This window comes from Primulina huaijiensis, unplaced genomic scaffold (assembly GCF_012295235.1).
Source record: "Primulina huaijiensis isolate GDHJ02 unplaced genomic scaffold, ASM1229523v2 scaffold41117, whole genome shotgun sequence".
NCBI lineage: Eukaryota > Viridiplantae > Streptophyta > Magnoliopsida > Lamiales > Gesneriaceae > Primulina > Primulina huaijiensis.
This window is the reverse complement of record NW_027359776.1, coordinates 42,752-54,747: the sequence shown is the minus strand read 5'-3', so window position 1 is coordinate 54,747 and position 11,996 is coordinate 42,752. Positions and strand designations below refer to the sequence as shown.

At 31.6% G+C, this 11,996-nt stretch overlaps 1 protein-coding gene across 1 annotated transcript; it reads right to left on the bottom strand.

The window, feature by feature from the left end:
• Nucleotides 1-2,720: 2,720 nt before the first annotated feature.
• Nucleotides 2,721-5,298, bottom strand: LOC140969365 (protein DOWNY MILDEW RESISTANCE 6-like). The gene is made up of 4 exons (XM_073430688.1): nucleotides 5,067-5,298; nucleotides 4,673-4,920; nucleotides 3,841-4,165; nucleotides 2,721-3,178 (listed from the first exon to the last, which is right to left on the bottom strand). Exons 1-4 carry the CDS (start codon nucleotides 5,259-5,261, stop codon nucleotides 2,936-2,938), a joined length of 1,011 nt encoding a protein of 336 aa, XP_073286789.1. The 5' UTR covers nucleotides 5,262-5,298; the 3' UTR covers nucleotides 2,721-2,935.
• Nucleotides 5,299-11,996: the final 6,698 nt, after the last annotated feature.

Here is an 11,996-nt window from a genome sequence, read left to right as displayed (position 1 = left end):
TTAAAATACATTATTCATTAATTTGTCTAAACAAATAAGTGAATTTATTATAATGAATTGAAATTCATATCTTCAAACTCATCGATTCAAATACATCATATTTTTCGGTTTTGCTCATTCTTAATTGCCACATAAAACCATCTTAAATTTTCATTGGAGGCCTTGGTGGATTTTTCGAGCATTCCTTTTTGTCAACGGGGATAACAATTTGCTTAGTTAGACTCGATGTCACCAGAACTAATATATTACTTATTTTTGTCTTTGTTTGCGTTAAATAAGACTTGGTTATATAAATAGTCAAGTCAAATGGATAACTGCTCATTTCATGGACTAAGTTTATTTCATTATTTATATGGGATATACACTAAAATAATATGGATGAATGATGACAATATAAGGGTGACGTTCACAGAGTTGCATCACTAATTAATTTTGCATAAAATAAATAAATAATATATGTACAATTCCAAAATCCTATCGATCACATTTCTCACTAAAATAATTTTAAAAAAAACTCAACGGTCACTCTTATATTCCTGCATTATTAAGATATTTGAGAAATATTTTTGTAATTAAAAAAATTTGTTAAAAAAATATAACAAATCGCATCATATATTATATATATTCACTAGCGTTGCAGAAAAAAGCATTAAAGAATTATAATAGCTCAAAGATCTTATAACTTTGATTATTCATGTTTGTTTTTTTTTATTTTGATATGTTATATCGTTAAACATTAGTCTTAGTTAAAAGCACTATCTAGTTGTCTTACATCCCTTTTAATTGGTCTACAATGCCATTGTAGAGAATCTATGCCCTCTTTTCCTCGACATTGTTATTTATTACATCGATATGAGTATCTTCCACTGAATTCAAAAGACGACTCGCCACGCTGGGTTGTAAGACATAGTTGTTGGATCCATAGAGGAAAGGTCTATGGATCTCCCTTCCCCTTATCATGTAGAATGGTACTCCAGGCGCTTCCATGAAAGGCCCTCCCTCCACCCCGAAAGATAGAATTCTTTCATTCTAACTTTATTGAAAATCTTAAAAACTCGTAGGTTCTCAGTTTTAAATGAATTCTTGCCAAGATGACAAATCACCAAGATCTATGGTACGAAAACAAAAATAAGAATAAAAAAGAAAAAGATATCATGATGTGAGTCCATTATTCCTTGCATCATAGGTGTTGCTATTAGTCTTAGTCAAAGGCGTTACCAAGCTACGCCAGATACCTTTCAATTGATCTGCAGTGTCTTTGTAGCGAACCCATGCCCTCTTTTTCTCCACATTATTATTTCCTACATTGATATAAGCACCTTCCACTGAATTCAAAAGGCGACTCGCCGTGATGGGTTTTAAGATAGAGTTGTTGGATCCATAGAGGAAAGGTCTATGGATCTCCTTCCCCCTTATCACATAGAATGGTACTCCATGCGCTTCCATGAAAGGCCCTCTACGTATTATCTCCCAGAAGATAGAATTCTTTCATTATGATTTTATTGAAAATCTTAAAAACTCGTAGGTTCTAATTTTTAAAAAAATTCTTGCCAAGATGACGGATGACCAAGATCCATGATACGAAATCAAAAATAAGAATCAAAAAGAAAAAGATATCGTGAAGTGAGTCTATTATTCCTTGCATCATAGGTGTTGCTGCATCTTGAGATCTAATTGATGTGGTTCCACTTATTTAAATACAGACAACAATAACCTGGAAATTTGGTATGAGATCTAGCTTTCTTTCTATTTGCTTGTCAATTTTTTATAATTTTAATCATTTTTCTTCTTAAATGTTGTTATGTCACTTCCCATGTCAACATTATGTCAATACAACATCAACATTACGCTATGCAAATGATTAAAATTGTAATAAAGTAAAGTAACAAGCTGATAGTGAAATTTGATAATATAAATAACAAATTATATTGAGACGGCCAAAATTATATTTGGGCTCTTTGGATTTGTGGTGTCAGCCGATCAAGAATATCGACTATCCTCTAATCAAGTTTGCGATTTTTGCTTTCTATGTTATCAAACTTCACTTTTAATATGTTATATTTGATTTTTTTTAAATCAATTTTAGTCATTTTTCCATATGTCCTGGATATGGTGCAGACATGGTGTCGACATTTCACTAATATGTGCAGTATCATATCAGCATCATGCGAAAAAATGACTAAATTTACCAGAAATTTAAATTTACAGTGTTGGAACTGAAAATTTTCAATTTTGAAGACCAAAACCGCAAATGAATAAATATATAGAATCAAAATTGCAATTTTCTCCATGATTTGGTTTGCCAAGACTACTATTAGAAGTTTGATCAAGTGGTTTAAGAAGACCTTTCGAGGATCGTGAGAGCTCGACTACTAGGTATGTCATGCAGGGCTCATTCCATTTGAACTGCTCGCGACAAAAACAGTTCAAGAAAATTGACACGGATATAGATAGTTTATTTCGCAAATTTAACCTTTTATTTCATTGCTTGTATCAGTTGTTTCCATATGAAACTTACTACGATGACAGAGTCGGATATCATATTTACTGTGATGACATAATTGGATACTACGATAAAGTTCGTAGAGAAGTTCAAATATTTTTGGAATGTAAACTTTTATCTAAATATATTTATCCATGAAACATTTTTTAGTAAAAAATTAGATTGAACTCGATCTGATTTCCAAATCGTAATATTCTAGACCCTTTTGTTTGAGCGATGAATTTGAAAATTTTCATAGATTTACAAAAGGAATCTTTCAGATAGCGGAGAGATCAATACTGCAAACAACTAACTGTGCTGCTTATTCAACAAACCAAAACACAGCAAAATGGACAGCCAGCTATCGAAAACTTCCCAACCCATAGTCTAATGGGTCCGAAGGCAAGCTAACAAGTTGGCTTCGCATCGTAATCCAAGAAATGAAAGATGAGGCTATTTCTTGAAAAGTTCCAAGCAGTGTTCCTGATCCAAGTTCCTGCTCCAGAATTTCTTGTAATACTCAGCGTATGTGAAATCTCGATAAATGGTTGGCTCCCCTGGGTTTGCAAGTGATTTTGGCACACTAATGGTTGAACTATCGCATGGACAGAGGAAGGAGGCTACTGAGAGTCTTGGTACAGCCGCATTCACCACGGCTCGATGCCAAACACTTTTGTACTTTCCGTTACTCAGTGCCTGCATGAATTGATTGATGATAAGAACCATTCAAATTATAAACTTCAATATCAGTCTTATATGTAGTCCACACTTCCAACCATCACATTACTACAAGGGTTGCATTTTTACTCATTCTGACGACTACTCTAAGGTAAGTTGCCCTTACTATGACGCTTTTGGGTGTCCACTGAGAATCCAAGAATCCGAAGGAGTCTTAATTTGAGTCAAATAGATTGGATTTGCATGTAAGATCTGTCATTTGAAGCTTTTGAACATGTGGGCAAGTGACTAGCTCATATTCAATTTCCAGTGATTTGGAAAAATTGTATCAATATCTAAAAGTATTGTCTTCATTATTATAATTCACAAGGCGAAGAAAAAAAAATATCAGCAGTGATCTACAAAACCAACAGAAAGTAGTTTCTTGCATTCCGTCAGTTTTCTCATAAACATATATAATATCGTGCAAGGGCCATTATTCTATTAGAAACTATAGCTGGCGGCTAGTGTAATTCAAATGTTTTAGATTGTAATATAGTGGCTTAAGCATAATGGTGGGTTTTTTGCATATGACATAAGCTACAATTATTATTCTCCTGTAAATTATACGATTCAGTTGTTCAAAACAATATTCTCGTATTCGTAATCTACAAAAACTATAATTTTGAATCAAGGTTTACCTGAAGTTGATCGCCAATGTTGATGACAAAAGCATTGGGGTGGGGTTTTATTGCCAACCATTTTCCATTTTTAAGGACTTGAAGCCCGGCTACTTGCAAATCTTGAAGGAGAATGGTGAGGGCATTTGGATCTGTATGGGCCGGTAATCCATATGTCAGCTCCGGTTCTGGGCAGGCCGGATAATAATTAAGGGCCATATGTTGACCTTGTTCTCCTAATATGTTCTTTAGGTTATCTTTATCTAAACCTAGGCTCTCCGATATAGCTTCCTGCAACCTCAATCCAAGTTGTCGAACATCCCTGCAATAACTGCTTACAACATCCCTACCAGAATACAAAGTTTGGTAATTTAGTGTTTTTCTACCTTCAAACAACATAATGAATAGAAGCTGCTCAGTTGTAGACGCCAAGTTACAATCATGGAAAAGATTGGTTACCTAACAAGATACAAGAAAATATGCTACTTTCTTTCTATCTTAAGTAGTAACTTGCAAGCACTCGAGCAACAAGAAACAAGAAACACGTGAAAATCTGGCCAAAACTTGTGATATCGAGCTAAACTCAAGTTTCAAACTGTCTTGTACCATTGGCCCTGTCCAACCAACACTTGTGAGTTACAGATTTCAATTCTCAAAGCATAGAATCAACTATTACAAGAATTTTAACTATATTCATCTCTTCTTCTGTTCCTCGAAAATTAAATGCTTTTCGGACAATCGATTTTCATACCATTCTCGACTGCAATTATCAATAGAATGTTCCATGCGTGGGATAATATGGTAGTGATTAAATATAGACCAAAAGTCAAGTAAGAGTTAGCATTTTTCTCACTTGAAAGAAGAGGGAAGCGAAGGCCACTCGGGAACATATTTATCCAAGGGATAACAGTGAAGCCTGAGATAGTCCCTCCAGTTATGAACCGTCTCCTTTTTCACATTAAAACTTGTAGACAGTCTCATAGTTTTGGAAGGATCGTCGGAGTATAATTTCATCTTCTCTTCCACTGGTAAACTAAAAAATTCATGACCCACCTCTAGGATTCTATCCACAGATTCCTTGGGTACTCCATGATTGATCACCTGATACCACACATTCACAGAAGGAAAGGATGATACGTAAAAATTTCGCCAATAAGCCATAGCATATGAAATCAGGTACTCAGTAACAGTATATAATCTAGGCCATAAACAAGGGGCAGATTCAGCGGGAAATGACATTAAGGAACCTGGAAGAAGCCATATTCTTGACAGGCATGGCCTATTTGTTTGATTATTAAGCTTTTATCTTCACATCCAAGGTCGATGACGGGAACATTTTCGCATTCCATAACTTCAGACAACCTCGGCCTCTCATGTTCGGGACGGATATAGTTAGAGGGAAGGCTGGAGAAGTGGATGCCGCTGATGACTTTTGTTTCCATGGAAACAGTCCCCTCTAGTAGTAAAGAAGTAATTGGAAAGATTCACCAGAAGGGTAGCCTTCTTCGACGGCAAGAGATTTAAGGGTCACCAAGAGAGGGAATGCAGGACCGACCACTGGATCTTTCACAATTTCCTCTACTTCCCCACAGTGATCGGTGCCTAAACAGTTCATGAGTACATAAATTACTTTTCCATCAGTTACAGAGTGAAAATTATTAGTTCGGAGATTCTCTGTCAAATTTAATTCTCTGATTTCATCAGCAAACGAAATGTTTTATCAGAATCATATACCGCCAATGCCCAGTGGACAAATTCTACGAATTCGAGCCATCTTTTAGAATGATTTTGAATATTATTCTTCTCAATTCAGGCACCAAAATTGACAGCAAACCATTTCTTACTTTCTCTAAATCTTCAGACATGCAGCCAACAAGAAAAAAATGCAAATGCCCATCGAACCCACAGGGGCAGGGCAGGGCATGATTCCGGATTCCCCAAAATAATATAATTTGTCATAATTATAAACTAACTAATTCTGGGCATGGATCCGCAGATTCCAAAACATAAACCAATTTCTTGATTTGGAAATATTTCGTCATTTATTTTTATTGCTTTAAAATGAATATCATTTCCCAAGCAGATGCTTCACCAATGCCACTGGTTATTCTCCTATGACAAGCAATTCCATGTAACAACCAGGGCACGATTCCGAAGCCGAGGTTAGGTTAACTTTCGTAATTTTTGGGTGGCAGTTTTTTTTATATATAAAAAACTGTAAGCAAAAAAAAAAAAACATGGGTTGCATTTGGCTGATATTCCAAAGTCAACTCCATATCACTTTCCTGATAAATAAGCCAGTTTTTCAGGAATTGAATCTCAAAATTAATTATTCTGTATCAAAAAGACTTGAGAAAAAGCTGAAGAAGACGTCAAATTTCTCTTCTGAATGAATCTGAGGCATAATGAATTAGAAAAAACTCGACTTTATTAACAACGAAGAATCCCATAACCATTTACTTTGCAATCAAGAGAAATAACCGAAACCAAAAAATTAAAGTTTCCCTGACAAATATTTCAATTTGTTCAATCACTTTAGTAACACTCAGTGTTTGTGTCCTAAAATAAATCACCAAGAAGCCAAATAAAATATCCAGATTAAGCACAAAAAAAAAAATCAAAAGATTCAACAAGGGAACAACGATCAAAAAAAAGAAAAAAGGAATCTGACCCACTATTTTGCGGCTCCAAATAAGCAATTACTATTGCTGTCAACTTTGTTGCGAGAAGCAAACATTTCGATGCGTCTAAATTAAATAGACAGCGGCGAACAGAAAACCAATTTTTTTTTATAAATAAATAAATTTGACAAGAAACAAAATCTGACACGAAAATGCCTCTCTGTCATGAATTAAATCATCGACATCACCAGGTTTCCCTTTCTTACGTCAACATGCCGAGCATTGCTTACGTCACCACGTGCATAGATGTCAGGCGGTGTGACAATAATAAAATTTTTAAAAATAATCTTGTTCAAAATTAAATTTTTGAAAAATAATTCAAACATATATTTGAGAGTTAATTTTCAAAATGAAAGTTTAACCAAAATTATTCTTCATTATTCACAAGAAAAATTCTTTCGAGACAATTTTCAATGTGTTAGAATTAGTTCGGTTTGATTCAATTGGAAACCGATTTAATTGAAATCGAACGGAATTAAATCAAACATAAATATTGAATCGGATTATTTGAAAACAAGTAGGTCTCTTGTGAGACGGTCTCACGAATCTTTATTTGCGAGACGGATCAATCATACCAATATTTACAATAAAAAGTAATAATCTTAGTATAAAAAGTAATATTTTTTTATAGATGACCCAAATAAGATATCCGTCTCACAAAATATGACTCATGAGACCGTCTCACACAAGTTTTTGTCTTTGAAAACATATCTAAACTGTTTTAACACGGTTTGTAGCTAGTTGTTCCATCGAATCAGTTGATGGCTTCCACACTCAATCAAGATCTTGGACTTGAAATGTCTTGGTTCACTGTAGCACTTTTTTCTGTAACACTAGTGGGTGGCTTCCGATACCCGATCATCCAAAAAACAGAGCTGAGTGGCCCTTACTAAATTAATTCTTATCTCAAGGAATACTCGGGCTCAAAATGATATGCAAATACCACATAAATAATATTACAATAAAATACGCATCATATGACGAATAAAAATACAACACATAAAAATAAATACTCAGCTAGATATCTCGATCAGTATTTATGTACCTCTATTGCTGTATGGACTGCCTACGCTCCAAGCCCAAAATTATAATCAAGAACATTTATTATTCTCCAATCATGTTTATAACTTAACCATTATCCCCTAATTATAAATAAAGTTCTTGCATCATACGTACCTTCGCCCGTAGTCAACTTTTTGGAAACGATAGCCTCGCTACTCAAATATCGGAGTTTATGACTACTCCCACAGCGTTTCACAACTCTTATAACCTTTAAGAACAGTTGGAAAAGCCTATAATAGCACTAGAATAGAGGAGTATTTATACTTGGGTGTGCCTTGAAATGAAACTCAGGTGGCCTATTTATTGATCGAGTTCGGAAGCTGAGAACCTAATTCCGGACGTATAAGTCATCAATCGGTCAACACATTGGCATCTTGCTAGCTTCTTGAGTTTGGAAGGTCTAGACTGGTGGATGGTCTAGGTGTCAAACTTGACTCGACACCTCAACTGATGACTGGATTGGAAGCTCTGAACTGGTTTGGAGGTTCCAAATTGCTTTTCGGTGGTTCAGAACTAGATGGTGAATAATTATTTTACTTAGCTTAAGCAATGACGCTTTCTTATATTTAAATGATACTTTATTAATAACTGAACTAGGATCATTACATGTTTTTTAAAATAAATAAAAAAGAAAAAAAATAACGTGACGTAGTATTTGAGTAGGAAAATGACTATTTAAAATATTATGTTTGGATATTATAAGATTTCACTTGGACATAAAAATTTGATGACGCATCAACAATTTCTATTATATCTGCATACACTAACAAATAGTTGGATTTAAAATCCATGTAACATAAATCCACTGATGCAATCAAATGAAATTTTAATTCATAACTTCAAATTTCTCAATACTAACTAAGGATAAAAGTGAGTCAAGTTACTCACGAGTAACTCCGTTAGGGCTCCCGTACATAAATAACAAATGGCCAAGAATCCAAAATAGTAGAAAATCCGTATGTATGAAAATTTCCATAATGAGGTGTGCTAAGGTGGGCAAAAATACTAGCCCTAGCTCGTCGCAGATAATATCTTTTTTCTTCATTTAGGCGTGCTAGGGCGGTCGATTTTCCCCGCCCTAACGCATGCAAGCTCTGCACAAAATATGTATTGTTTTCTTCATTAGCGCGCTGAGATGGCTAAACTACATGTCCTAGTGCACTATGCACGCACTTTTAGTCGATAATTTCTTTTTTATATAACTCATCTATATACAAATAAATTGCTTATTTTAACACGACAAAAAAAAACAAACTAAAAAGTGTATCCATGCAAAATCTCATAAACAAATCATGCTTTAAAAAATGATGTCGGCATTTAGGAGAAGAAATTAAAATATGAATAATGCGGTAGGTACAACCAAAATATCGTACAACGATATGTACAACAATAATATCGAGATATTTTGCTATTATATCATGAGATTTTGTTATTATTTCGTGAGATTTTGTATTGAATTAATCGTGAGATTTTGATAAATAAAATTTTTTTATTAAATTTTTTGTGTTATAAAAATTATTATTGGAAGACGTTACTCTTAAAATATATCAAATGGTGTCAATTGAGAAAGGGTAGAAGGTCTTGGTGTAATGATTAAAGTTAAAGGCTAACAACTGGGCAGGGGCGGAAGGGACCCAACTCCCATCGTCATCACATTACGTGTTGTCTGCTTCAATAATTAAAATAATCAATTAACATTTACAGCCTTTTTTATGTCGAATATATTATATATTTATAATATATAATCAGATTTTAACATTTAAATTCATGATATAAATTTTTGACTAAAAATAGACTTACCGTCATCTGATTACTTAAAATGGAACATAAACCTACCACAAGAGGATGTCGCAGTCACTATGACGACCCATTATTGCGCTACTAGTCATTATAATTATTTTAATTACAATAATTATAATATTTTTTTAAAAAAGCCGAGAATTGTTCAGTAGAATCGACATATATTCAAAAAACGCGTGTGCGACTTTGAAATATTCAATAGCGGTGCGTCCCCTACGGTGGGCAATCACGTCGACATCACTGCTAAAAAATCAAACATAAAACTTTTTAAAATGTAATTAGATTTTTATAATATAGAGATAAATATGTTAGTGTTGGTAAAAAAAATTATATATATCTATACCATATATATATTTTTAAAAATTAACCATATTGGTTAAAAAAAAGTTAATATTATTGTTTCAAAAAAAAATTTAATCATATTAAAATTTTAAAAAATTCTAAAATGTTTACTTAATATTTTACTTTTAAGCACTTTTTTTTATTATAACTTTTCTTTTCCTTATCGTCTACGTGTCTCAATTTTGTCCTAATTTTAATCAACCAACAAATTATTTAAACTTTTATCAAAATTAAAAATTAAAAATTCTAATTTAGTGGGCTGATGTGATTTGTGGCTTTGTAAACTTTTGGAACATGTACTTTGGGCATATTTATTATTAAATGGGTGGTGACGTCATGTAATTTTGATACATGCATGCAAACTGTACGCACATATACATATATATTTATAATTATGTAATTATTTTTCATGTTTAATATTTTTTAATAAGAAAAATTTGAAATTTGATATCATCTATTTTCTTTTGTAATTTTATTTTAATTGTTCCTGATTTTACGACCCTCTTGACACTTTTCTTAAATTTTTTTTTTCAAGTTATTTTGATAATTATCTAAAAATATTTAATTAATCAGGAAAATATATTGTGTACTTTTGTGAACTTTATTTTTGTTGGATAAGTTATCAAATAGATAATTATTTAAAAATAAGGGTGATAATTACTAAGGTAATTATTCTAAGGCTTCTTTATAGTATAAAAATATAGATAATATTATTTTGTATTCACTTCTCCTATATTTAATACTAACTACCTTTGCACGTTTATATGTGATAATTTTTTGTGTATTTTTAATTTAATGATTTATTATAATATTTTTTATATTAAAAATTATATAATCATTTAGAAATTCAAAAGTTTAAATAAAGATTAAAGAATATATTTTAATAGTTTAAAAAGTTTGGAAAGTGGATATAATAGTGATAAGGGAATACATAAATATCCTAAAATAGATTTTGAAAATATTTTTTATTAAATTAAAATAGAGTAATTTTATAATTTTAGAGAGGTATTGTTGGTATGTAAAAAATTCACCGTGACACCAAACGCAAGTTCTGCGCAAATATGTATTGTTTTCTTCATTAGTGCGCTGAGGAGGGCTAAACTACATGTCCTAGTGTTCTATGCTCGCACTTTTAGTCGATAAATTTTTTTTATATCTCATCTATCTACAAATAAACTTGAAACATGTGAGAAATGAACAACATGCATAAATAATAAGTAAAAATGTAAAATACTGACTCGATATCCTAAACTCATTCAATAATAAACTAAAAACAATATAATATGTAAAATACCGACTCGATATTCTAAACTCATTCGAATGAGCTAAAAACAATATAATAAAATGTGTTTCACATACGCATTGTATATGTTCATTTGTATTATTTTTGTTAGTAATGTAGTACATGCATTATGTGTATATAATATATACTTATTTGTTTATGTATAATATATGTTTATATTTCAAATATTTGTTTTAAATATAAGTTTTATATTTAAATGACGATTAGATATATTGAAAAGTGATGTACTTTAATTTATAATAATATTTGCAGGAATGTCAATTGATTATAAGTTTAGCTCGGGAACGTCTCCAGAAAATTGGAGGTCCTAAGCTAATTTTTAAGAAATATTCTACGAAAATTTGTAAATATAAAAAAAATATTACATACGAGCTGGTAATTAAATGGACTTGATTATCACTAATATCAAATATGCTAAGCAAAATTTATTAAATTATAAAAAATAGATATAAACTAAAAAAGAACTCAATGAATTTATTTTATAGACATGATCTCTTGAGTCAGAGATGATTTATGTATAATACAAACAAAATAAAAATCATCAAAATAATGAAGCGTAACTAATTGATTTTTCTTACAAAACAAATATAACAAAATAAATACAAATCATAATTTAAATACTTACACATGCAAGGAATATTTACTATCGAATTAAGTAAAATTCAGTTTAAGAGTCAAATATATAAATTACAAAATTATAGAATCTCGTAGACCAATAACCAAATCAATTAAAAATAAAATATCAACTACAACACAAAAACAAACAATAAAAAATGCATTTAATAAAAAAACGACATGATATATAAATAACCTAATTTGATAAAAATAATTCACATCAGTGGAACAATTTAACAAAGAAAAGGGAGAAATTTTTTAAAAATAAAGAATATTTTTTTAGGCAAAGAAAGGAGGAGTAAAGTTACAAAATTTTGACTACCATTTAAAATTTTCATTTAAAAAATGAGATGTCCATTAGAGTTTTTTTTTTT